Raw genomic sequence first — 27647 nt, 5'->3', positions numbered from 1 at the left:
CTTCAGCTGTCTCAAGGTCTGGTGGGTCCAGGGAGCCTCCAGGCCTCTCCAGCTGCCTTACCATACCTCAGGGATGTGGGTACCAGCTATTTCCATGACTGAGGCAGGGCTCCTGGCCCACCTCATAGTTCAGAGGCCCTCTTTTGGGGCCCACTCCCCCTCACCCCATGTAAACAAGCTACTACTGTAAGTTCATATTTTATTTCCAATAGGTTTGGAGCTTTGTTGATTTTTGCATTTTTGTAAAAAAGGAAAAAGTTTTCACTTAATTCATTGAAAGCCCTTTCGTGCTGAGCCCAAGGGGGAGCCTGGGCCAGGACCAGATCCTCTCAGCCCTCTTGCTCCTATCCCAGACACCCGGTACTGGGGGCGTGGCTGCTACCCTCCGCCCGCTCTGCCCTCCCGCCCCTGCTGCATCTCTTTCTGTACAGAACAATTTTTAAAATGGAAGCTAAGACACAATATACACTGGACAGGCACACACACACACGCACGCACACAGGCGTCCGCCCAGAACAGGGCGGGACACCAGCTGCACTCAGAGAGCACCAAGGAATGCATTCGGAGCCCCTCCGGGGAGGAGGGCAGGGCCTAAGCCCCCTTGGTCCTCAGTCCACACTCCTCCCCACCAATTGCCCTGCTAGCTGCCAGAGGGGGGAGGGGGCAGGGATAGCTGGGGGCTGCTGGGAGGGGGGTCATAGAATGAGTGCCAGCCTGGTAGGTGACCCTGGGGCCAGGGAGGCTCTTGTGGGGAGTCCAGGGGGAGAGGACTGAGGGTAGACCCCAGGCCTCAGGAACCTAAGGGCTGGAACTCCTGGGCCTTGCCCCTTGATGGGCTTCAAGGGCCCAGGTATCCAGAATGGGTAGGGCTGGCCCCACAGCATTGGCCTCCAGCTCTTCTTGTTCTCCCTAGGATTCAATACACATTTGGTAAACCTAGGAGCTACGCCAGCTGAGAGCCCCCAGCATACACCCTTGGGCCTCCCTGAGGCCCTCACAGCTGGGGACCAGGCCTACCCTGGGGGACCCACATCTTCCACACTCCACCCTTGCCCTGGCAAGGAGGGAGGGGGAGCAGGGCCTGCCCTGAGGGCTTCTCCCTCCCCTGAGTGCCTTCCAGTCCCACCCTTGCCTGCTCAGGCCTCAGGAAGAAGTTAAAAATAGTTAGTTCCTACATTAAAAAAGAGACAGAAACAGATTCTCTGCCAAAAGGCCAGTGGGAGAAGGGATGTTGTCTGTGCGGTAGGAAGGGCAGGGAGTGGGTAGGGGAGGACTGCAAAATAGTTTCTTCTTTTAAAAAGTGCTTGGTAAGTCTTTTAAAGTGTGTGTCTATATCTATGTACAGATATACACACAGACACTGTCCACGCCACCACGCATACCTGCACACATACGGAAATGTATACATATACATAATCATATACATATACATACATACATACACACACACATATATATATATACTCGTATATATATATATACTTTAAAAAGTCCTAGATGAGAAGATCTGAGCCAGGCTGGGCCAGGCCTGCAGGGTCACGACTGGAGGGCGTGGGCCCGGGCGGGCTGGCAGATGGGGCACTCGCTGCCCTCGGCGCAGAGCTCACACAGCGCAGCATGTTGGCACGGCAGCACCGCCCGCTTCTGTTCCTGACACTTAAGGCATTTCACTGACTGCATGTGGAATACGGCCTGTGGGGAAAGGGGCACTGTGGTTACCAGCCATGGGTCTAGCCCCAAGTTGAGCAAGGAGTTCCCTTGATCCTCACTTCAGCCCTCTTGGGATGGGAAAACTGAGGCACCAAGCTCAACAGTGTGCTTCCAGAACCCTACTGGCAGGTGAGAGAGCAGGCGGAGTCCACCTCTGCATGGGGCATGGCCAGGCTCCGACAACGCCCATCCCTCACAGAGGCTTTGCCCAGTCTCATTTGACCTTGTAATCCCCAAATGGGGAAAATGAGGCCCAGAAAGGGCTGGGACATGCCCAGGGCCACACCTGGGGGCCTAGCTGCCAGAGAACAAAGGAAAGACAGCTCTTCCCACCATGCCATGCTGGCCCCTGGGACCCAGCAGGAGACCTGGGAGGCAGGGCAGCCCTGGGGTCCTGGGCCTCTCTGGAAGGTCCGCTGCTCCATGGAGGGTGACTGACCTGGGGCCCAGGCATTTGAGCGCAGCTTGGTCAGGGCCACCCTCAGGGGTGCCCCTCACCGCTAGCCTTCTCACCTTTCCTGCTGCACTCTCCTTACCCACTCCCAGCAGGCCACCCTTTTGAGTGCTGGCCCAGTGCTGGACAGAGGCCTTCAGGAGGGTGGCCATCCCTGGAGCAGCCTGGACCAGGTCAGAGTCTAAGGGCTGGCTGAGGCCACTGTACACCCCACCCAGGGTTCCCCAACCTGGCTGACCTTGTCTACTTGCTCCAGGTGGGCCCGCAGCTGCTTCTGGAGGGAGTAGAGGGTGGAGAGTGAGAGTGCTTCCAGGTCGGAGAAGGCGGGCAGGGCCTGGGGCTCGGGCCCTGTGTGTAGCCGCTCCAGCTCCTCCTGGAGCTTCTTCACCTGCACCTCCAGGGCGTCCCTCTGTTCCCGGGCCAGCTCACACTCGGCACCTGCCGCACTGGCCCGCTCACCAGCCTCCTCTGCCTCCTTCTTCCAGGCGTCACAAGCCTGTGGGCCCAGCATAGTCTCATCACAATGGCCCCGCCTAACCCCTGTCCCCAGAGGGCTGGGCCTAGCACAACAGGGGGAACAGGCTAGAGTTGGGATCTTGGCAAGCACCCATAGGGTAGCCGGCTGCAGGTGGACAGGGGGCCCATTTCAGAATCCAGAACCTTGGACTTGGAACCCTGGAGAGGCAAGTGGAACCCTGGGAAGAGGCAGGTGGTCCTGGGACCAGACTACAAGCAGCTCATAGAGGGAATTTGAAGCCTGCAGTAAGAGTAACCACCCAGAGTCCTGACGGGCAAGGCAAGTCCTCCCAGCAGGGAAAGCAAGTGAACAAAACTGAGTCTCTGCTCTGTTCAAGTCCTGCTTTCCCCCACCCCATGCCTGCTCTGTGAAGGAAGGGCTTGGGCTGGATGCACCCAGGCACTGGGGAAGGCCACAGGCGTGGGGCCTGGTACCTGCTTGGCCTGCTTCCAGGACTCCTCCCACTGCTTGATGGTGCTGTTAGCTTCATCCAGCTCTTGCCGAAGCCGGGCCAGCTCTGCAGCCCCTGGCCCTGACAGGAAGGCGGGGGAAGTGCCCGGGGAGAAGCTTCCAGAGGCAAAATGTTCCCAGATGCTGCTGTTCATCCCATTCAGACCTGCCCCAGGGAGGAGAAAGACATCAGCTCTGGAAGGCTCTGGGCCCGGGCCCAGGCCCTGGCCATCCCTGCCTCGGGGGTTCCAGGAACTGGGTGTCCACTGGACGGGTGTGCAAAGCTCCAGCTAGTGTCAGGCCAGAGAATTTTGCAGGGACAGGAAGGCTGTGACGGTGTAGGTGATGTGGGCGGACTCAGACCTAACCTTAAGTTTCACCTGCTACTTGATGCCATTTAACTTCTGAGGCTCAGCATCCTCGTGTGGGAAACAGGGCTCCCATTGCTGGCCTCACAGGGTAACTCAGGGGACTCAGGAAGTACTGCACGTGAGAGCAGTCCCAGGCCCCCAGCAGTGGCAATTTATGATTGTGGCTTCACTTTTAGGCTAGGGCCTTTTAAAGAGATAAGGGTTTTGGAAAAGACAGGCCAGAGCCTCGTCGCATGGCACAGCCGGGGCAGGAAGAGCTCAGGGAGCCTTGGGGCCATCCCACCTGTTTTACAGACGAGAACCATGGATAAAATGTGTTACCAAGAATTACACAAATTGTCAGTGGTATGGCCAGGACACAGAGAGGGCGTCTGGTTCCAAAGGCCCATGCTTTCCAGTAAACTATGCCGCAGGCACAGCCACCCACCTACCACCAACCCAGCCACACTCTGCTCACTCGCTCAAAAGATGTTTACTAGCATCAGGTCCCCCTGCTCTGGCCCCCCGGGCAGCCTCTGTCTTCCCTGAGAAGGATCCATATATCCACCTCTGGCCTCATTCTGCCCACATGTACTTCCTGGTGACATCTTCCTTGCTCCCTTTCCCACTAGTCCAGTCAGGATGTTCCAGAACCAGATTTAAGACACTTTGCTCTCTGAGCCACACAAGCGCACCCACAGAGGAGGGGCATGGTCCTGTGTGGAGACCCTGTGGCAGACTCTGTCTGAGCCATCTGCCCTGTCCCAGAGAATGACCTGAGGGTCACCCCACCCACATGAGACCAACCCTGCAGCACGCTCTCCTGTCCCGCCCATCTCTCCTCCTCCCTCGGAGAAGCTCTCCCGACTCCACTGTCCGGGTAGGTCCCTCTGCGATTCCCAGGAGGATCCCAACGGCTGTGCCCCTCTGCTTCCCACACTGGCATGGCTGCTAGGCACAGGGACTATTGCACTCACACCTGCATCAACACAGCTGTGCTCAACAGTCACATGGTGCAGGAAGGTATGTGTGGCCAGTAAGTGGGGCTAAGTCAAGATGCCACCAGAAGCCGGGCGTGGTGGTGCATGCCTGTGGTCCCAGCTACTCAGGAGGCTGAGGTGGGAGGATCACCTGAGCTCAGGAGTTCCAGGCTGCAGTGAGCATGATCACACCATTGCACTCCAGCCTGGGTGACACAGTCACCCAGGAAAAAAAAAAAAAAAAAAAAGATGCCACCAGAATATGGGGCAAGTCTGGAAAATGTAACACCAGGCACCTGAAGCTGACAGAATCAACAACAGAGAACAGCCTCTTCAAAACTGCAAGGCACTAGGAGCCATATGCTGCTCTGGGATCAGGAATGAGATAACGGAAGCCACCAAACCCAATCAGAACTCTGAAGGGCTCAGTCCCTGGGTCTGAGCAAAATGCCGGCACTCTCAGGGAGGGAGGGGAAGGAGCACCTGGTCTCTGAACAGCTGCTGGCGGGAGTGAGAGCGGGGGTGCCACGTGCTTCCCATCCCACCCTCAGGAGTACTCCCTGACATACACACGCACAAGAGGAGATGCACAGCTGGCCCGCAGAGGCACAGCCCCACAGGTCTCTGCACCATTCTTCTAGCCGCTAAGCCTTGAAGTGCCCTCAGGAACCCCCAGTCCACACCATTCTAATTCTGCGTTGGGCAAACAGCCTTCTGGGCCAGCCCTGGGCCTCCCTGGCAGGAAGGGCACCCAGAGGCAGGGGTCAGCCTGTCCAGCTTCTCCCTTGGTGCCCATGAACCTGCCTCGTGTGAGCCAGCCTCTCAGAGCCTGTGGTGACTGGGCAGAAGAGAACATGCTGTGAGAGACCAGGCCTGGCCCTGGCAGCTCTGAGCCCCCTGCTCTCACTCACACTGGCCTTGTGCCCTGCACTTCAGACCCATTATTCCATTCAACCCTCACAACAATCATAGGAGGCAGAGGCTGCCGTTTCACAGCAGCGGAAACTACGACAGAGAGGCTCAGTCACTTGTCCAGGGTCTGACTCTGCCTCCTAGCCCAAGGCCTCTGCCCTAACCACCAACCTAGCTGATGTGCCGCAGACAGGGTGGCCAGAGACATGTTCTAAAGGCTCAGGGTCCTGCCCCGGGGCTTCTCAGTGAGCTACTCCCCCTCTTACCCAAAGATCCATGTGATGCTGAGGTCCCCAAAAATGTGTTTTCCGACTGACTCAGGTGGCCCTGGGGCTGCTGCAGGAAATGCGAGGAAAGGCTGACGGGAGGGGACGGGGATGCTGAGTGGAAGGAGGCAGAGCTGCCCAAGGAGCCAGGGATGTTCACGGGTGCAGAGCTCTGTAGCAAGCTGCCACCTGCAAGAGAGGCCCGGGGAGGGCGGGCCGGGTGAGGCCAGCGCAAGCCAGGCGGGCCGCATGGAGCAGGGGGCCTGGGCCAGGTGGGAACCTGAGGAGTCCTCCAGGCTGCCCTGCCCACCCTGCCCCGTACCGATGGTGATGCTTCCTGGGTGGGGCACCGTGCTATTATCGAAAGTCTTCTCCAGGGCAGCCACACCAAACTCATTCAGGTCCAGGTCATCCAAAGCAGACTCTATGGACAGAGAGAGGAGGATGTGACCTCCTAAGGGCCCATCTGACCCTGACCACCTCATCTGCCCATGCTGCATCTTCACACCCATGCTGCACTGGGCCCATGCTCTCCCAAGCCCTGCACCCTTCCTTCAACTGCTTCCTGTGGCAACCCTGACTCCTGAGGCCGAGGGCCGGCGATGTCCAACCCAAATGTCTCTCCTTCCTGAATCCTTCTTTGACACTTCCAGGAGGAATCACGTCCCCCTCCAGGGTCCTTGCCTTGGACAGGGGTCTTGCCCTGATGTTACAGCTCAAGGGTCTAGCCCTGGGCTCAGTGGGGGTGGGCAGGTCTCTGGGCACTCAGTAGAGCAGGTGCGTGACAAATGTCCACTGCATGGGAAATTTCCCTCTAGAGGGCAGGAGCAGCGTGTTGTCATCTGTCTCCCCAGTGCCTACCACAGGACCTGGCACAAAGCGGGCACCTAGAAATGAGTACTGAAAGAAATGAGCATTGATTTCTAACACCAGGAGTTCTGAGAACATCGTGCTGGCTGTTCACTGAACAAGGATACCAGTGAGATGAATGGGGGCTGAATGACACGTCTTGGGGTGAGACTATCCTCACCCAGGGAAAAAGGCACCTCTTTCTAATTTGAGCAAAGGAGTTCTAAGGGTCAGTCTTGGCCCTATACCTTGGGGTCATTCACCCTTTAGATCAAAGGACCTGGAGTGCCCACCCTCTGATTTTTCCAAGACAGATGTCTAAGGGGACTGGTGTGCTGATTTGAGTCTCACTTCAGAGACTGGGGTGTCTCTTACCCCAGACCCAGTCCTGGACTTGCAAACAGAAATGGCCTAGTTACCTATGACGGACTCTACCGTGTCGCTGGTGGGGTAGAAGGGGAGAGCGTTTGCATTCATGCCAGGGATGCTGCTGGTGCCCACTGGGCTAGGGGGGGTAGCTGCCAGGCTGGAGGTGATGCTAGAAGAGATGCTTGAGGTCAGGGGGCTGCCTGCGGGGAGAATGCCCAGCATGTCCTGCAACGAGAGAGGGAAAAGGAGAGGCAATGGAATGCCTGCGTACGGAGGCCAGGAGAGGCTGGAGAGGGGCTGGGGGCAAGGGAAATGGCCCATGCCAGCTCTAGTCCGGGTATCCCCATGCCCAGATGGGCCCCGCCCTCCCGACACCTTGTTGAGAGGCTGGAGTCAGAAGTGCAGAGGTTGCCAGGCCCACTCACCCCTACAGTCCTGTAGCAGGGAAGAGAGAAGCGAGTACAGGGCCTGGCACTGTGCAGAGACTCCAGAAACACTTTCTTGACTGAGTCTAGGTGAGGGGCTCCAGGGCCTGACCCACTACCCTCTCTGGATTTGTGGCTGGGACCCCACTTTCATCCTGCCCTCAGCTTTCAGGGAAAGCGGTACCTCCCACTCCCCGAAGGCTCCTGGGGTTCTGGGCAAGTCCTGTCCACAGCAGAGGGGAGGAAAGGGGCTGAGAGCTCTATACCTGTTTGGGCTGAAGCAGAGGCTGCTCTTGACTCCTGGGCTCTAGTGAATGGGGTTTTAATTTGGCCTGAGAGAGAAAATTCAGGGAGTAGATGAATATGGTGCTGGGGTTCCCTGAGTCCATCTGACCCTAAGGTTGTAAGTACCGGGGGCCGGTGATGGCAGACATGCAGTGCCCCTTCACATGTGGGCACACCCCTCCTTCTTCCTCCCACCCCCTACTCCCTTCCCCTACCCTAAGCAGGGAGCTGCCCTTCTCCTCCAGATGACTCTAGGCCTCATGTAAGCCCAGATTTCCCTCCAGGCCCAGTTAGAGACCCCTGTGTCCTCTTCCCCAGGCCCTGGCTTTGCATGAAGCTGCAGCCCTGGGGAGGCAGTGCAGCTTCCCCAGCCTTCCTGTCTTCAGCTGTAAACAGGCTGACACTGCTCTCTCTGCTCAGTCCCGGAGAGGCCAAGGACAGTAGAGTCCTAGCTCCCAGTCATCCTCCCCGCAGGTAGACCAGGACACTCCTCCAAGCTTCTCTTGCCCCATGCAGGAGAAGGCTAACCTCACTGCTGCCTCCCTTATCCCTTACCTGGCATTTGAAATTTTTCAGGTACTCGGCTCCCACCTGGTCTTCCCTCTCGAAGCCAGGAGCTTTCTTATAGCTGCCAGGGGCCAGGCCAGACTCCCCAGGGAAGACAATGCCCTCCAGGTTTGGGGGCTTCCTGATGGAGCTGGGTGGGGAGCCGCAGAGGTTAGACGGGCTGCCTAGGCTGCTGTTTCTACAGAGGAGCTGTGGAGAAGGAGGGGAAGGAGTGGGCCAGTGCACACGGCACAGGCTGCTGTGTGGCTTGTCCTCCACCCTCCACAGAGTGGAGTCTTCAGCAAGGGGCACTTTCATCTGCCAAAGAGCAGGAATGACCACTTGGGGACTCCAAACCTCACAAGGGAAAGCGGGGTGACATCAGGCTTTGTCCCTTCCACCAGACCTACAGGCTGATCAACACAGGCTCTGGAGACCACCCTCCCTCACCCTCCGGCCTGGGCTTTTGAAGAAGAATGATGGGATGGAAAAGAGAGAACCCCCTGGCCCAAGATCAAATACCACAGTGATCTCCCCAGGCCCAGGCTGAAAGGGCCTAGGAGGCAAGTGTTGGCTCTATCAGGCATGGTGCCCACCCACTCCCCAGGATGGGCACGTACGGCACTGAGGTCAGGGGCATGCGGGCTGGAGGGGCTCACAGGCACCGAGTCTCCAGCAGCAGACGGCATGTACAGGACAGGACCCGGCTGGGTGGGGCTGGACACAGCTGAGGAAGGCTGCAGGTCGTCACTTAGGGGTGGCTCTGCAAGAGTCAGGGGCAGGGGTCAGCAGGCCCAAGCCAGCTCTGTCCCTCCAAAAATGCTCCTGAGTCCCTTCCAAAGGAGACCACGAACCCCCCTGCACATAAAGGAAAGGTTCTTACATCATCTCTAGTAACTCTGTGTCTGTACGCTTACTGTGTGCTGGGCACTGTGCCAGCACTTTGCAGTAATTGTGAATCTTCATGGTGACCAGAAAATATCAGTAATATGATCTCCGTTTTATAAATAAGAAAACGGAGATGCAGAGTAAAACCACCAAGGTAACAGAACTAAAAAACAGAAGAGCCAGGACTTGAATGCTGATCTACGCAACTCCAAAGCCTGAATCACTTCCTTATGCTGTCTGAACCAGGTGGTCCCAATACCCAGGGCTGGGCATCAAGAATATGCTTCTCCCTCCCAGGGCCCTCGATTTATTTTCTATTCTAATCTCAGAGATAGGGCCTGAGCCTGGGAAGAGGTTAAGGAGACCCAGGGCAGTATCCTGGGGTAGAAAAAGGTGTTAATAGGTGTGCAAGCTGGAGCTCTGCCTCCAAGACTGGTGGCAGGCCACAGTATCACGCTGAGGGTCTAGACCCACACTGTTCCATGAGGCAACTGAAGGCCACATGTGGCTACTGAGCTCCTGAAACAGGCTAGTCTGAATGGAAAAATGCCAGAGCATTAAAATCCATATCAGATCTCCCAGACTTAGTACAAAAAAAGGTAAAATGTTTTGATGATATATTTTTTTTGAGACTGAGTTTTGCTCTTGTTGCCCAGGCTGGAGTACAATGGCCTGATCTTGGCTCACTGCAACCTCCACTTCCTGGGTTCAAGCCACTCTCCTGCCTCAGCCTCCCGAGTAGCTGGGATTACGGGAATGCACCACCATGCCCGGCTAATTTTTGTATTTTTAGTAAAGATGGGGTTTCTCCATGTTGGTCAGGCTGGTCTCAAACTCCCGACCTCAGGTAATCCACCCACCTCGGCCTCCCAAAGTGTTGGGATTATAGGTGTGAGCCACTGTGCCTGGCTGTTTTGATAATTTTTTATATCGATCATTGAAATGATAACCTTTTATATTGGGCTTTTCTTTTTTTTTTGAGACGGAGTCTTGCTCTGTCACCTGGGCTAGAGTACAATGGCACGATTTTGGCTCACTGCAGCCTCTGCCTCCCAGGTTCAAGCAATTCTCCTGCCTCAGCCCCAAGTAGCTGGGATTACAGGTGTGTGCCACTCACTATGCCCCACTAATTTTTATATTTTTAGTAGAGACAGGTTGTCACCATGTTGGTCAGGCTGGCCTCAAACTCCTGACCTTGTGATTCGCCTGCCTTGGCCTCCCAACGTGCTGGGATTACAGGTGTGAACAACCGCACCCGGCCTTTTTTTTTATTTCATTTTTTGAGACAGGAGTCTTGCTCTGTTGCCCAGGCTGGATTGCAGTGGCACAATCTCAACTCACTGCAACCTGTACCTCCTGGGTTCAAGTGATTCTCATGCTTCAGCCTCCAGAGTAGCTGGAATTATAGACGCATGCCACCATGCTCAGCTAATTTTCATATTTTGCTGTATTTGTTAACATGCTTAAAGATTTTAACTTTAAAATGATATATGGAGGTTGCATTATATTCTGACTGGCTAGCTCTGCTCTAGCGGCCCGAGCAGGACTCAGCAGAGAAGACCTCCATGTTCCATTAGTGATGTCTGTCATGGGTATACCATGGGGTAGCTGGTGGGATTTGCCAAGTCAGCTGTGGGAGGCACAGTGCCTCAACCCTCCCAGGGACCATGAGTGCCCAACCAGGGGAACAGACCCTGCAGTCTCTATCTTACTACCTCAGAAGCTCCAGGCTTTCAAGGCCACTTCCAGAAAGGTGGGGGAATGGAGTGGATAAGGCCTGCTACTGGCAGGCCAGGACTCCTGTACAGGGCGTACTGCCAGGGGCCATCCCCTGCCTGAGCGTGAGCAGGCCAGGGGAGAGAAGGGTAGAGAGGGCACTGCTCTGGGGCAATGGGAACAGCATACGTTCTACGTGGGCAAAGGCGCAGAAGGGTCCTCGGGGACAGCTGCCCGACTGCTGCATGTCGTTGCACTTGGTGGACTTGTAGATCTGGAGGGCAGAGCAGAGGTGGGTCAGGCTCAGGCCCTGAGGGAAGGCCGAGCAGGCTCCCCTTCCTCCAGCATGGGTGGGCTGACTTAGTCATCTCTTGCCCTGTGCCTCTGGCCCTTCCCTCCCCTCTCCTCCATGTCTCTCCCTACCAACTTCTTACTCAAACTCCTGAGGCAGCCCACCACCCCTCCCCACTGTCACTGACACCCTCCCTTCTGGGGTCACAGGTCCCACCAGCCCTCCCAAAGGGATCCCCCAGGGACTCTCCACTCACGGGCATGGCCAGGGCTGTGCCTCTGAGCATGCACCCTGGGCATTAAGGGAGCCATGATCTCAGGAAGCCACCCTTGTCAACATGCCCCCTGGTTTGTGACCTATACTAAGTAACTTTCCACTCTGCTGTCTGCAGATACATGAGGTAGTTTCTGTCCACGTGGCTACCTCAGGGTGTCCTGCTTCCATGGAATATCAAGGGCAGGGACTGCAAGTGTCTCTGAACCCCAGAAAAGACTTGGCACACTGTTACGATCCAGGCTACCTCATGGGGCCAGAGGGCAGGGGAACTGTGTCAGGGAGGTTGCTGATAATCTAGGCTCTGATATGAGACAGGACAACGGGAAGGATGGGAAGGAGCTTGTTTATTTTTTCAGTCCCCTTTTTTTTTTTTTTTTTTTGAGACGGAGTTTCCCTCTTGTTGCCCAGGCTGGAGTGCAATGGTATGATCTTGGCTCACTGCAACCACCACTTCCTGGGTTTAAACATTTCTCATGCCTCAGCCTCCTGAGTAGCTGGGATTACAGGCATGCGCCACCACATTTGGCTAATTTTGTATTTTTAGTAGACAGGGTTTCTCCATGTTGGTCAGGCTGGTCTCAAACTCCTGACCTCAGGTGATCCGCCCACTTCGGCCTCCCAAAGTACTGGGATTACAGGCGTGAACCACCTCGCCCAGCCAATCCTTTTTTTTTTTGAGATGAAGTCTTGCTCTGTCACCCAGGTTGGAACGCAGTGGCTTGATCTCGCCTTACTGCAACTTCTTCGTCCTGGGTTCAAGTGATCCTCCCACCTCAGCCGACTGAGTAGCTGGGATTACAGGCACATACCACCCCATCCAGCTAACTGTTGTCTTTTTAGTAGAGATGGGATTTCACCATGTTGGCCAGGCTGGTCTCAAACTCCTGACCTCAAGTAATCCACCCACCTCGGCCTCCCAGAGTGCTGGGATTACAGGCGTGAGCCACTGCGCCCAGACCTATTTTTTCAATCCTAATGTCACTGGATTACAAGCACCATGAGTGGCATAAAGCCCAGGGTGGGCAGGTCACCATACTCCATCTACGCCCACCCTGTCAGGAGGCCTGGGGGACACAGAACTGGAAGCAGAGGGCTGCTTGGTGACCATGGGCTCAGAACAGGAGAAGCTGCCAAACTCAGCAGACAGGACTTCTCTAGGCACTGCGTGGGGAGAGCCAGTGGCTGGGACTGCAGGCATGAGCCACTGCACCTGGCCAATCCTTTTTTTTTTTTGAGATGGAGTCTCGCTCTTCACCCAGGCTGCCAACACCTACCCTGACCCTGCTTGCCTCTCTCTTTACTTCCCAAAGGCCCCTCGCCCCGCCCTGCTGCAGGGCCCACCTCGGGGTGGAACTGTTGCTCGGTGCGGGTGTGGCAGTACTGGCAGGCATCTCCATTCTCACACTTGCCGGGGTCTCCCCACTCATCCCCGTGCTTGACGTTTGGACATGGAGACGACCTGGCCAACAAGAGGGTGGGATTAGATGGAGGCAAGAGAGGGTGAGATTGGAGCCTAGTGGGTGCCACCTGGACCCCGCCTCATAGGCGTGGGCACAGAAATGGAAAAGACCAGCTGCAGAGTCAGGCCCTTGCTGGTGCCATAAGTCAAGCTTTCTCTGGCCCAGCCTGGCTGCATCACCATGAAGGATATTGTTTGATTCCCCTCGGCCAGGCCCTCCCACCAGCCCAAGCAGGGTCAGGCTGGAGCCATAACCACACTGTCCACACTGTGGCCTGGCCCTCGTCCAGCACATTCCCCTCAGGATCAGAAGCGGGGGGGTCACAGAGACGATCTGACCAGGGTCCTCATTCATGCAGGAGGTGAAGCTGGGCTCCTGTCCAGCCATCCTTACTATGCCCCTCCCCCCAGGCCCTGGGTCTGCGATCCTGTCCTCCCCAGGGCCAGCCTCCCCACCTCCCAGAGAGCCACAGTGGGAGTAGCATCTGTCTGACCCCTTCCCTGCCACTCCTCCCTCCCGTGGCTGGCCTCCTGGGGCCAAAGGACCTGTATTTGTGCTTCCGGGGGCTCCGCCGCCGGTCCTTGCTGTTGTGATGGTAGGGACAGGCATAGCCTTGGCGGCACAGCCGCGGGGGCTTCTTGCAAGGCTCCGTCTTATAGTTCCCCAGCACATAAGCAGTCTCTGCACAGGGGGCCAGAGGGCAGGGGTCAGGTGACAGGAGCTGGAGCACCCCAAGACTAGCAGGACTGAAGTGGAGGGAAGGAGAAGCCACTAGGAAGGAGTCTAAGACTGGAGGCCCCTTCGAGATGAGAGTAGGGCCCTTCTCCCAGGCCATGGCTCAGTCACAGGTACGGCAAGGCCGAAAGATTCTGTCCCTCAGAGAGACACCCACAGCTCACAGGGTGAAAGGGCTGGAAACATTTGCATGTGCACTTAGATACGTGCCTGTGCACATGTGAAAGCCTAGGGGGATCTTGGGAACATGATGTGTCAGGGAAAACACCCTTAGAGGCGCCTTTTGAACGGAAGGTGTAGGGTGGGATGCGGGCCAGGTCGGGGCTTCGGCTGAAACAGGCAGTAGGTGGCGATGAGCCAAATCCCCAGGGCTGCTATAAACTGGACAGGGATGGAACAGCCGGGGCATGGGTGCCTGTACCTTGCCACCGAGGCTCCTCGCTGAGGATCTTTTCTATCATGGCATGGCTCGCTGCCCCGGCTGACTGGCCCTCTATGCTCCCCTCTACTGTGGTCTGACCGTTCTGCAAGGCCTCCATGGCCTGAAGCTCCCTGAGAGGAGAGGAAAGAACAGAGGGTGGAAAGGGGGCATGAGGCAGCAAGAACCAGAGTGCCAGCCCTCCACTGCAGTCTGCGATACTCACCGTCATCAGCCGCCAGGCCCCTGCCCTGGACCCCAGCCTACTGCCATCAGCCCAGCCCAGCACCCAGCCCACCTGATGTCGTAGACAGGGGAGCGGAGGTCATGGGGCCCGTGGGCGAAAGCGCAGTGCAGGCCGTTTTTGGTGCAGTTGCCTTTCGAGTCTGTCTCGTGGATGCAGATTCCAGTTTTGTAGTAACGAAGGTGGTATCTGCGCTCAGTGTCCCCTGTGGTTCTGTGAAGGAATGGGCACCTGGAACACAGTAGTAGGGGTTACTCAACTTTGCTGCCTGTAGCCTAGGCTTCCCTGCCTACCCCGTGCCCTTTCCCCAACGGTTGAAAGGCTTTCATTATGGCCTGGAAGGTGCATTAGGAAGAAGGCAATGCGAGGTAAGAGAACCTCCCTGCTGCTGTGGCTCACAGCCTAAACTGGGCCCAATAGGGCCTGGTATTCCCGGGCAGGACAGACACCTGGGAGAACAAATGCTGCCCAGACTTGGGGGCCATCAGAGAACCAAATGATCTACTCAAAACTTAGGTACACCCCTCATCCCTTGAGTGCTTCATTAAGCTAGGGGTAGGGATCTTTTCTATCATGGACCTCTGTAAGAAGGAGGTGCTGGGCCAGACCAGCAGCTCACACCTGCAATCCCAGTACTTTGGGAGGCAAGGCAAGAGGATTATTTGAGGCCAGGAATTTGAGGCCAGCCTGGGCCACAAAGTGAAGACATCCCCCTACCAAGCTTTACAAATTAAAATGTTTAAAAACCATGGCTGGGCGTGGTAGGTCACATCTGTAAATCTCAGCACTTCAGAAAGCTGAGATGGGTGAATCACCCGTGGACAGGAGTTTGAGACCAGCCAAGCGAACATGGTGAAACCCCATTTCTATAAAAAAAAACAAAAAATTAGCTGGGTGTAGTGGCATGCATCTGTAATCCTGGCTACTGGGGACGCTGAGGCAGAACTGCTTGAACCCGGCAGGTAGAAGTTGCAGTGAGCTGAGATCGCACCACTGTACTCCAGCCTGGGCAACAGAGTGATACACTGTCTCAAAAAAAACAAAAACAAAAACAAAACTGAAGCTGGGCACAGTGACTCATGCCTGTAATCCCAGCACTTTGGGAGGCCAAGGGGGGTGGATCACCTGAGTTCAGGAGTTCGAGAGCAGCTTGGCCAACATGGTGAAATCCCATCTCTACCAAAAATGCAAAATTAGCCAGGTGTAGAGGTGCACACCTGTAGTCCCAGCTATTTGGGAGGCTGAGGCAGGAAAATCACTTGAACCTGGGAGGCGGAGGTTGCAGTGAGCCAAGATCGCACCATTGCACTCCAACCTGGGCAACAGAGTGGAGTTTCATGGTGCAGCGAGCTATGATGGTGCCACTGCATTCCAGCCTGGGGAAAGAGGGATACCCTGCCTAAATAAATAAAAATTATAAAAATTAAGAAAAGAAAGAGAGCTGATGTAGAGAAGGTTCTATGAGACAAGTAGGGGTCAATGAATATTCTCTCTCAGTGATACTCCCAGGTTTGTCACCACCTTATGTTTGTCATTATTTCTCTACAGAGATTTGCAGTAAGATATTTAGGGTCAGGCCAGGCGCAGTGGCTCACACCTATAATCCCAGCACTTTGGGAGGCTGAGGCGGGTGGATCACAAGGTCAAGAGATCGAGACCATCCTGGTCAACATGGTGAAACCCTGTCTCTACTAAAAATACAAAAATTAGCTGGGCATGGTGGTGCGTGGCCTGTAATCCCAGCTACTCGGGAGGCTGACAGGAGAATTGGCTGAACCCAGGAGACGGAGGTTGCAGTGAGCCAAGATCGAGCCATTGCACTCCAGCCCAGGTAACAAGAGCAAAACTCTGTCTCAAAAAAACAAACAAACAAAAAAGATATTTAGGGTCAGCAGACCTGGGCACTGGTGAGGCGCTCTCTCTCTAAACAGCCAGCTTTGGTGGGAACCGCATGGGATATGGCAAGTGTACCCCTCGGATAGGGAAGGGCCCTGTGATCCTCAGGGGAAGATGAAAAAGGGCCAAGGAGCCTGCTGGGTTCAGATGTGGGTCCTTAGGCTTAGTGAAAGAAAGGCCTGTTTTAGGTTTCCTAAAAGTGGGAAAGGGAAATGACATCCCCAGCCTTAGGGATGGTAGGGTCTGAGCCCAGGTTCGGGCCATGGGCTAGGCTGCAACCAGTCCTCTAAAAGCAACCTCTGGCTGGCTTCCCCGAATCTGCCCAGCCTACCCTGAGGGCATCTGACCCAGAAGGAGACATGGGGCTCCTCTGAGGACAGGCTGGGTCACTCACTCGTCGCCCTCCGGGCAGAGGCCTGTAGCCTCGTCGTACTTGGTGCAGTAGACGTCAGGGCTGTAATTGAAGGTGCCGTCCCGACGGCGGATAGATCGGCGGCGCCGCTGGTTCACGAAATGCCAGTGGAAGCAGGTGTAGGGCCGATGCTGCGTGCATTTGTGTTGTACAAAGAGTGGGCACTGCTCCGTGCGGAATTCCTTCAGGTACCTGCAGAGAGAGCCCCATGTGGGGCAGGCCAGGAGCAGAGAGTGAAGTCTCCAGTTCCCAGTTAGCCACCAAGTCCCCTGAGGGCCCTGCCCTGGGGTGCTAGTGCCACTGGGACACCAGGAGAGACCCAGAGCTGTAAGACTGCACCTCAGCTCTAGGATCCAAACCCACACCCAAATCCCACACGAGCCTGAAAGGCAGGAACCACAGACCGCAGGGCCCTCGGCCGTCAGCTGCCTGCCGTGTTGACCAGCTGTGGCATTCATCAGCAGCTTGGTTCTCTGAGCCCTCTCCAAGATTTCCCAAGCCAAACCACTAATCACAGGCAAAGGGAGCATGAGGTGCCTCTCCCAAACTCTACAGGCCTCTGCTATTCAGGTCCTCCTGCCTGTTGTTGCAGGCCTCACCTGTACCATGAGCTGGAGCTGTGGGCTGAGGGGAGAATCTGTAGATAAGCACTTAGGCTTTTCAGCTCTGAAGCTGAAAGCCCAAGTCACAAGGCATCCCTTGGGATTACTGACTAAGTAACTACCATCTTCTGCCTGCCTTTGCCCAGACATTTCCTAGCACTACCTAGATCTCTGCTTGGGGAAAAGCTCATATTGACGTTCTGAAGAGACCCTCCCACCCACCCCTGCTGCTCCAGCCTGTTCTGTCCCCAGTAGTGTCACTGTACGTGACTACCTGCAGCAGCTGGGCTATTTATGTCCTGGGCCATGAAGCTGTCTCCTTTTGGCCACCTTCTCCCAGCCTTCACTGGTCTCTCTCCTCTGCCCTACATGTGTAATGGCCAAGACACTCCCAAATCTCTTCTCCCACATCCCATCCAGCAGAAGGCCCCAGACCCACTTGCCCCCTTACAGGACACACTGTCCATCTGGGTTTTTGTTCGCTACATGTGTCCAGGTTGGGGGGAGGTCTCCTAGACTAGGTCCCCCCACCAAGCCCTGGGAAGGACAGGCAGTTAGTATAGTTCTCTTTAGTCTCTTGAGCCTAACAATGCAAGCAACAAATGGCTTGGGATGGGGCATCTAAGCCACTGAGGATGGTGCCAGAGGCTTAGAGATTGTATGCAGGAAGAAGTGTGAAGGGAACAGCAGCCTGACCTGAAACGATTGCCGGGGTTCCAAGCAGAGCCTGGATCCAAGGGCATGGAACAAAGGCCAAAGGGTCCAGCCCATGTCTCCGGCTCATGCCAAGACACTCAGGGTCTTTCCAGTCTGGCCATAATAAAGGTGTAGGGACAGCCAGGTTCAGGGAGGAGACCTTTCAGACAGGTTTTCCTTTTTTTTTTTTTTTTTTTTTTTTTTTGGGACAGTCTCCCTCTGTTGCCCAGGCTGGCACACAATGGTGCAATTGCTGTTTACTGCAACCTCCACCTCCTGGGTTCAAGCAATTCTCCTGCCATGGCTTCCTGAGTAGCTGCGATTACAGGCACCCACCATCACACCCAGCTAGTTTTTGTATTTTTAGTAGAGATGGGATTTTGCCATGTTGGCCAAGTTGGTTTTAAACTTCTGGCCTCAAGTGATCCACCTGCCTTCGCCTCCCAAAGTGCTGGGATTACAGGCATAAGCCACAGACAGGTTTTCTTTAACACAAATGAAAAATCCTCCCAGCCTTAAAGCGTGAAGTGTCCAGGTGTATGCACCGAGAGGCCTGGGGGCAGGCAGCTGGATGCTCCATAAGGAGCACAAATAGGTTAAGGGGCAGTGAAGCCTTCAGAGTCGTGCTGTTTATTCAGCTCACATTTACTGGGAACCTACTAGGTGCAGGCACGGTGCTAAGCAGTGAGGACCCTGAGGAAGGGGAGGGTCCCTGTCCTTAAGAAGCTCATGTTTTCATGAGAGAAACACACAAATAACAGGGGAATTGAGTGTGGAAAGGATTATGAGGTAGGTTTGCTCAGGGGCCTTGCACAAAGAGTGGGCACTGCTCTGTGTGGAATTCCTCAGGTACCTGCAGAGAGATCCTTCCAAAAGGATCCTTGACCCAGGCTGGGATGCAGGAAGGAGGAAGGGAGAAGGGAGATGTACTAGTGGATGAAGAATTTCAGGGTGTTTTAGGCACAGGAACAGTATGAGCTTGGAGACAGAATGTGTCTGGTTCTAAGAGCTCCCAGTTCCTTTGTGGATGTGTGTGGAGTAGGAAGGGAACTGGAAGACAGAAGAGGAGGATGAGGTGAGGTGCAGGAGGCAAACCACAAATTTCATCTCTGGGCCCCAGGTACATCCTGAAGATACCAAGCAGAAATCTGGAAGGCTCCCTATGGCCTGATGTGCTCTCCTGGTCCCTTTGGCATTCAAAGCAAAGGTCCTTCTTCTTCTCCTTTACTGCCTGGTTAAACAGAAAGCTGTGCTCTCCTGCTGCACACAGATACCAAGCCTGGCACTGAGCTGGAATACCCATTCCTCAAACTGCTGGGACCATCTGCCTCCTGACTTTTTTGGAGCCACAAAGAGACTACCGCACGATGTAACAAAATGTGAGAGAAGGAACTTCCCTGAAAAAGGACCAGGACTGGGACCAGAAACACAGAATAGTTGAGGCATGGTTAGAATGGGCAGATTCAACATGGTGAAACCCTGTCTTTACTAAAAATACAAAAATTAGCTGGGCATGGTGGCGTGCACCTGTAATCACAGCGACTCAGGAGGCTGAGGCAGGAGAATCACTTAAATATAGGAGGCGGAAGTTGCAGTGAGCCAAGATAGCGCCACTGCACTCAAGCCTGGAGACAGAGGGAGACCCCCTTTAAAAAAAAAAAAATGGGCAGATTAAGGACAGAACACCCAGTTAAACTGGAATCTCATATTAGCAATGAATAATATTTTAGCCTAAGTCAGTCCCAAATATTGCATGGGACATATTTATCCTAAAGAAATCACCTGTTTCCAGTCAGGCATGGTAGCTCATGCCTGTAATCCTACTACTTTGGGAGGCTGAGGTGGGCGGGTCACCTGAGGTCAGGAGTTTAAGACCAGACTGGCCAAAATGGTGAAATCCCATCTCTACTAAAAATACAAAAAGAATTGGTTGGACACAGTGGCTCACACCTGTAATCCCAACACTTTGGGAGGCTGAGGTGGGTGCATAACAAGGTCAGGAGTTCACCAGCCTGGCAAAGATGGTGAAACCCTATCTCTACTAAAACTACAAAATTTACCCAGGTGAAGTGGCAGGCGCCTGTAATCCCAGCTATGTGGGAGGCTGAGGCAGGAAAATCGCTTGAACCCGGGCGGCAGAGGTTGCAGTGGGCAGAGATCACGCCACTGCACTCTAGCCTGGGCAATAGAGTGAGACTCCATCTCAAAAAATAAAATAAATTAGCTGGGCATAGTGGTATACACCCAGCCCTCTAACGTTTTATAAAGCACTTTTTTTTGAGATGGAGTCTCGTTCTGTCGCCCAAGCTGCAGTGCAGTGGCTTGGGCCCAGGAGGTTGAGGCTGCAGTAAGCCGTGCTCAAGCCACTGAACTCCAGCCTGGGCAACAGAGCAAGACTCTCTCTCAAAAAAAATTATAATTAAAAAAATTAAGGCTGAGTATGGTGGTTCACACCTGTAATCCCAGCACTTTGGAAGGCCAAGGCGGGTCAATCACCTGAGGTCAGGAGTTCGAGACCAGCTTGGCCAACATGGCAAAACCCCTGTCTCTACTAAAAATACACAAATTCACTGGGCATGGTGGTGGGCACCTGTAATCCCAGCTACTGGGGAGGCTGAGGCAGGAGAATCGCTTGACTAGAGGAGGCAGAGCTTGCAGTGAGCCAAGATCATGTCACTGCACTCCAGCCTGGGTGACAAGAGCAAAACTCCATCTCAAGAAAAAAAATTATAAACAACAAAAGTCAGGCTACATCAAATCTAAATTCAATCACTTGCCCCACTAAACCAACAGTGGTAACGAGTAAGGGATTAATGATAAATTAGATAAATTACATCACCCTTAAGGAGACGTTAAACCAAGAGCTAAACTGCTATCAACTGTTTCCAGATAATGTTTAAATCCTGTCCCAAGTTGTTTAATAATAGATTTATCAGTGATTTATCAGATTTATCATTTTCACTCTTTTCCGAGGAGTGTTAGAATTTGAATACATTGAATAAACAGAAAAGTACTAGAAATGACTGACAGAAAAACTAGTGTGTAAATTTAGAGATGATAGGGAGAAAGCAGCATTTCAATTTACATCTAGTTCCCCATTGCTTCTAGAAGAGTGTTTAACCTCAAGCTGACTCTACCTCCCCTGCTGCCACTAACCTCCCCCTCTCCCTAACAACAAAATAAACTTTTTTTTTTTTTTTTTTTTTGAGAGAGTTTCACTCTTGTTGCCCAGGCTGGAGTGCAATGGCACAATCTTGGCTCAGCGCAACCCCCCACCTTCCCAGGTTCAACCTATTCTCCTGCCTCAGCCTCGCAAGCAGCTGGGATTACAGGAATGCACCACCACCACACCCAGTTAATTTTGTATTTTTAGTTGAGATGGGCTTTCTCCATATTTGTCAGGCTGCTCTTGAATTCCCAACCTCAGGTGATCTGCCTGCCTCAAGGCCTCCCAGAGTGCTGGTATTACAGGCATGAGCCATCTCGCCCAGCCTATTTTTTTTTTTTTTTGACAGGAGCTCACTTTCTTGCATAGGCTGGGGTGTAGCAGCTCAAGCAGGGCTCATTGCAGACTTGACCTCCTGAGCTCAAGTGATCCTCCCAGCTCAGGCTTTGCAGTAGCTGGGACTAGAGGCTCGTGCCCCCATGCCTAGCTAAATTTTTTTTATTTTTAGTACAGACAAGGTCTCACTATATTACCCAGGCTGATCTTGAACTCCTGAGCTCAAGTAATCCTCCCCTGCTTTGACCTGCTGAAGTGATAGGATTACAGGTGTGAGCCACCACACGTCGCCTGTAAGGAGATTTTATGTGTTTCATCTTTGATAATGTCTTTTTGCATACACAGATATTTCTAAATGTTAATAACATTCCACAAGCATACAGGTTTGGTTTTTGTTTTTCCTTTTAGAGACAGAGTCTTACTCTGTCACCCAGGCTGGAGTGCAGTGGCACAGTCACAGCTCACTGCAGCCTCAACCTCCTGGGCTCAGAAGACCCTTCTACCTCAGCCTCCCAAGTAGCTGGTACAAGCAAGCATGCATGCGCCACCACGCCTAGCTAATTTTTGTATTTTTTGTAGAGACAGGGTTTTGCTGTGTTGCCCAGGCTCAAGCATATAATTTTTATTCAGGATATCCATCTTTTAGATGACAATTATAGAAATCTTTTTTTTTTTTTTGAGATGGAGTCTCACTCTGGTGCCTAGGCTGGAGTGCAGTGTCACAATCTCAGTTTACTACAACTTCTGCCTCCCAGGTTCAAGGGATTCTCCCTGCTTCAGCCTCCTGAGTAGCTGGGATTACAGGTGCCTGCCACCACACCTGGCTAATTTTTGTATTTTTTTTAGTAGAGACAGGGTCTCATCATGTTGGTCAGGCTGGTCTTAAACTCCTGACCTCAGGTGATCCACCTGCCTCGGCTTTCCAATGTGCTGGGATTACAGGCATGAGCCACCACACCTGGCCAGAATTATATTAATCTTAATACTTATCTATTAATCATTTCCAGTTGAAGGTTTGGCATAAACTCAGCTGTGCAGGTTAATGGATTTAGTTTTATTTTTTTAGATGGAGTCTCACTGTTGCCCAGGCGGGAGTGCAGTAGCGCAATCTCAGCTTCAGCTCACTGCAACCTCTGCCTCCCACGTTCAAGTGATTTTCCTGCCTCGGCCTCCCGAGTGGCTGGGATTACAGGCATACAACACCACACCTGGCTAATTTTTTAATTTTTTTGGTAGAGATGGGGTTTCACCATGTTGGCCAGGTTGGTCTTGAACTCCTGACTTCAAGTGATCTGCCCATCTTAGCCTCCCAAAGCACTGGGATTACAGGCGTAAGCCACCAAACCCATCCAGTGGATTTCAAAATAGAGCCATTTCCTTTGCATTCATATCAAGATGCAAAATCCCTGATAGAATTATAGCCTACATTTGGAACATGTGTGCAGGAATGGAGAGCTTGCCATTGTTTTCACTTTTGACAGCACATAAGTATACAAGGCAGCTTAACATGACAATTAAACATTAGCTGTCATCGAAATGACTTCACTGCAGCACAGGGTTTGCATAGGCACTGTTTTGCTTTGTAATTTTAGGTTGAATTAACAAACATTACCTAATCCGCAACAAAAGCTGATTTTCAAAGCCATTCAGCATTCAATAGTAGTGGTTGACAGCAATTCTTCTCATTCAGAAAATTTTCAATCTCAGCCCTGACCTCAAAAAATGAAAAGAAAACTACCACTCCTAAGCCATCAAACTACTCTGCACCACATCAGAATATTCAGCTTCTATTTCTGACAAAAATTCATGGAACTGATGATTCACAAAACCAAGTAAAATCACTGCTGCTAAGAGTTCAATAACACATGATAAATTATTTTTTGCAAAGTATCTGCTGATGAATAACACAATGAGTAAACCACCTTACATTTTCACAAGCTTTGTAAATTTATCCAATTAAATACGTTTCTGCTGTACACATATTTTTACTACCACCAGCTGTAAAAGATACTAGTAGAATTACACTTTAGGTTGTACTGAATTAGTGTTTTCTTAGCTTTTTTTGAAAATATTCTCACCTGCAGTTGTTTCAAACAAACTATACATAGAAGCTAATTCTATACTCACTTCAAACCTGGCATCAACTCCACGAATAAGTAAAAACTAAACAGTATTAGTAACTAGCTGTGGACTCATCAATAGCCAGGAAATACCCCACAAAATCAGCCTTTTTTAATTGACTACTGATGTTGCTCCTAACATCCTCAACAGGACACTGTTCTTGCTGAAAAGCTAACACTCTGAAACAAAAGTGTGTTTTCTCTGGACACACTTCTCCAGCTGGTACAATCAAACACTATTTAATTAACTCAACATCCAGGAAATGGTTTTCCTTGCCTAGCTAACAAATGAGCCACTCAGAAACCTGTTTCAGTTGTAGCCTTGTTTTCATTTTTGTGAAGAAATTCTGCTGTAAGGAAATATTCCTAGCTCCATGCAGTGGCTCATGCCCGTAATCTCAGCAACTCAGGAAACGGAGGTGGGAGGATCACTTGAGCCCTGGAGTTTGAGGGCAACATAGCAAGACCCCATCTCTAAAACATTTTTAAAAAACTAAGCCAGGCGCGTGCCTGTAGTCCCAGCTAGTTGGCAAGCTGGAGAGGATCAGTAAACCCAAGAGTTTAAGGCTGCAGTGAGCTATGGTTGCACCACTGTACTCCAGCCTGGGTGACAGAGTGAGACACTGTCTCAAAAAAAAAAAAAGTCTGTACTGAAACAATGCATCACCATTATTAGGCCAAGCACAGATCACAATATTCCCAACTCATAAGAAAGCAATGGTCAGAAAAAAAATTTTAGGTCAAGGCCAGGCGCAGTGGCTCACGCCTGTAATCCCAGCACTTTGGGAGGCTGAGGTGGGCGGATCACCTGAGATCAGGAGTTCGAGACCAGCCTGGCCAACATGGAGAAACCCCATCTCTATTAAAAAAAAAAATTTAAGTTGAGCGCAGTGGCTCACGCCTATAATCCCAGCACTTTGGAAGGCCAAGCAGGCAAATCACTTGGGGTCAGGAGTTTGAGACCAGCCTGGCCAACGTGGAGAAACCCATCCATACTAAAAGTACACAAAATAATCCAGGCACGGTGGCTCATACCTATCCAAACTACTTGAGTGGCTGAGGCATGAGAATCATCTGAACACGGGAAGCTGAGGTTGCAATGAGATGAGATCACACCACTGTACTCCAGCCTGGGCAGCAGAGCAAGACTCTGTCTTGGAAAAAAAAAAAAAAGAAAAATAAATTTTTAAAGGAGTATTTCCTTTTTTCTTTTTTAAATAAAGAGACAGGGTCGGCCGGGCACGGTGGCTCACGCCTGTAATCCTAGCACTTTGGGAGGCTGAGGTGGGAGACCAGTCTGGCCATCATGGTGAAGCCCCATTTTTTTTTTTTTTTTTTTAAAGACGGGGTTTCACCATGTTAGTCAGGCTGGTCTTGAATTCCCGACCTCAGGTGATCCACCCGCCTTGGCCTCCAAAGTGCTTGGATAACAGGCGTGAGCCACCATGCCCAGCCTAAACCCTGTCTTTAAAAAAAAAGAGCCAGGCGCGGTGGCTCACGAGGTCAAGAGATCAAGACCATCCTGGTCAACAAAGTGAAACCCTGTCTCTACTAAAAATACAAAAATTATCTGGGCATGGTGGTACGTGCCTGTAGTCCCAGCTACTCGGGAAGCTGAGGCAGGAGAATTGCTTGAACCCACAAGGCAGAGGTTGCGGTGAGCCAAGATCGTGCCATTACACTCCAGTCTGGTTAACAAGAGCGAAACTCCGTCTCAAAAAAAAAAAAGAGAGAGACAGCGTATCGCTGTCACCCAGGCTGGAGGCAGAGTAGTGTTGCTCATTGCAACCTCAACTCCTGGGCTCAAGGTTTCCTCCTGCCTCAGCTTTCCAATATGCTGGGATGACAAGCATAAGCCACCATGCCCAGTCACAGCTATCTTTATCAGATGCTTTGCCACCAAATGTGTTAACAAAATCATCCGTGTGCCACTGAGCCTTAAAAGTGTAATGTTTGGCCAGGCGCAGTGGCATGTGCCTATAGTCCCAGCTACTCGGGAGGCTGAGGTGGGAGGATCACTTGAGCCCAGGAGTTCTGGGCTGTAGTGCGTTATGCCAATTGAGTGTCCACACTAAGTTTGGGATCAATATGGTGACCTCCCAGGATCGGGGGACCAACAGGTTGCCTAAGGAGGGGTGAACCAGCCTAGGTCGGAAACGGAGCAGGTCAAAACTCCCATGCTGATCAGTAATGGTATCATGCCTGTGAACAGCCACTGCACTCCAGCCTGGGCAACACAGCGAGACCCCATCCCCCCCCTTTTTTTTTGACCCCATCTCTTAAAATAAAAGAGTAAAATAAAAAGTGTAATGTTTGAAGTGAATTTTTCTCTTCCTCTTTTCTTCTGATGTAAGAAGTATGTACTGGTAATGAAGAATATATAAAGTGTGGTATGCTGATATATGTAGCAATATAAAGCAATGAGCATCACATATATCAGTCTCCTGTTGCAACTATTCGACTGTAGCTGAAGAGCACAAGCAGCCAAATAAGCGCAGGTTCAGTGGAAGATTTATTTAGGGACTCTTTCAAATTCATATAATCATCACATAATGAAATATCATTTTTTTTCAACCATTAAAAAATGTGAAGGACAGGCACAGTGGGTCATGCCTGTAATCCCAGCACTGTGGGAGGCCAAAACAGGTGGATTGCTTCAGCTCAGGAGTTCGAGACCAGCCTGGGCAACATGGCGAAACCCTCTCTCTACAAAAAAGTACAAATATTATCTGGATGTTGTAGGGCACACTTATAGTCCCAGCTACTCAGGAGGCTGAGGCAGGAGGATTCTTTGAGCCTGGGAGATCAAGACTGTAGTGAACCAAGATCGTGCCACTGCGCTCCAGCCAGGATAGACCGAGACCTGTCTTGAAAGGAAGTAAAAACAATTCTTAGCTTGTGGGCCCTATAAAAGCAGGAAGCAGGCTGGATTTGGCATGCAAGCCAGTTTGCTGACCTCTGCTCTACACTTGGGTTGTCTTTTTTTCCGTTTTTGTGAAGAAAGGGGTCTCCCTATTTTGCCTGAGCATGCAACTCCTGGGCTCAAGCCATTCTCTGGCCTCTGCTAAGCGCTGGAATTACAAGTGACCTCAGCTCTCAACAGTTGGTATGCCCCATCACGTCACACCCTTACATCTTCATACTTTGGATCATGTTGTTCCCTGGGTCTAGATCACCCTGAGGGTTACCTGGCCCTGCCTGCCCCCTCTTCCATGTTCCTACTGTATTATGTGAATATACCTGGTGCAGCTACCTCAGTGGATTCTGACTGTTTTATACTCTGCTGCATCTATCATCTTTGTACCCCTGCACAGAGCTGACCCACAGCAGGTGCTCAAGATGTGTGAAAGTGAAAGGAAAAGCAAAGAGCATCCCAAGTGGTACAAGCCTGGTACAAAGCAGCTCTGCACAAACCGAGTAAAACACAGAGAAGCAACTCCAACCTCTGACTTAGACACTTCTCCTGGCAATTAAATCAGTAAGCTCTCTCTTCCATACCATGTCTGCTCAGCTTTGTTCCTCACCTGTACACTAAAATTGAGATCTTCTGTCTCACACACAGAATAGAAAAGCAACCAAGGGGATTGCTGGCATGTGGCTCCTCTTTTGTCATTGGTGCTAGGAATGTGCAGAGACCATTACAGGTTTTTTTTGAAAAAGGGTCTCATTCTATCACCCAGGCTGGAGTCCTGTGGTACAATTACAGGTCACTGCAGCCTCCTAGGCTCAAGTAATCCTCCTACCTCAGCCTCCCAAGTAGCTGGGACTACAGGCACCTGCCACCCCACCCAGCTAACATGAGGTTTCGCCATGTTGCCCAGGCTAGTCTCAAACTCCTTACCTCAAGCAATCCACCCACTTTAGCCTCCCAAACTGCTGGGATTACAGGCATGAGCCACCGTGCACAGTCACTACAGATTAATTGCTGTTTCTATTTCCTCCAACAACCAATGGGTATCATGATGACTACTGGCAGAAGCTGGGTACCAACCAGGCGTGGTGGCTCATGCCTGTAATCCCAGCACTTTCGGAGGCCGAGGCAAGTGGATCAACTGAGACCAGGAGTTTGAAATCAGCCTAATCAACATGGCAAAATCCTGTCTCTACTAAAAATACAAAAATTAAATGAGGTGTAATGTGGTGGTGCGTGCCTATAACCCCAGCCTTTTTGAAGGCTGAGGTAGGCAGATCACCTGAGGTCAAGAGTTGGAGACCACAAAACCCTATCTCTATTAAAAAGATGAAAATTAGGCCAGGTGCAGTGGCTCATGCCTGTA

The 27647-nt window shown here is 52.2% G+C and overlaps 1 protein-coding gene and 1 pseudogene across 2 annotated transcripts in view; one reads left to right on the top strand and one right to left on the bottom strand.

The window, feature by feature from the left end:
* Positions 1-185: 185 nt before the first annotated feature.
* Positions 186-27647, bottom strand: part of UNK (unk zinc finger) — a 40244-nt gene continuing 12782 nt past the window's right edge. Inside the window, exons 2-16 of one of the 2 annotated variants that reach the window (XM_035301781.3) lie at positions 16433-16642; positions 14197-14373; positions 13902-14032; positions 13291-13426; positions 12627-12744; positions 10907-10991; positions 8734-8876; positions 8123-8323; positions 7549-7614; positions 6908-7082; positions 5962-6063; positions 5640-5828; positions 3116-3297; positions 2403-2660; positions 186-1692 (exon numbers count right to left, since the gene is read on the bottom strand). In XM_035301781.3, coding sequence (XP_035157672.1) covers positions 1537-1692; positions 2403-2660; positions 3116-3297; positions 5640-5828; positions 5962-6063; positions 6908-7082; positions 7549-7614; positions 8123-8323; positions 8734-8876; positions 10907-10991; positions 12627-12744; positions 13291-13426; positions 13902-14032; positions 14197-14373; positions 16433-16642 — 2329 coding nt within the window. In that variant the 3' untranslated portion in view covers positions 186-1536. The remainder of the gene's footprint in view (positions 1693-2402; positions 2661-3115; positions 3298-5639; positions 5829-5961; positions 6064-6907; positions 7083-7548; positions 7615-8122; positions 8324-8733; positions 8877-10906; positions 10992-12626; positions 12745-13290; positions 13427-13901; positions 14033-14196; positions 14374-16432; positions 16643-27647) is intronic. The other variant, XM_035301783.3, reaches the window with a different exon arrangement.
* Positions 3678-4647, top strand: LOC100400031 (uncharacterized; annotated as a pseudogene).

The sequence above is a fragment of the Callithrix jacchus genome, chromosome 5, assembly GCF_049354715.1.
Source record: "Callithrix jacchus isolate 240 chromosome 5, calJac240_pri, whole genome shotgun sequence".
In the NCBI taxonomy this organism is placed as follows: Eukaryota; Metazoa; Chordata; class Mammalia; order Primates; family Cebidae; genus Callithrix; species Callithrix jacchus.
The sequence above is the reverse complement of the archived record's forward strand: the minus strand, read 5'-3'. Positions and strand labels throughout refer to the sequence as shown.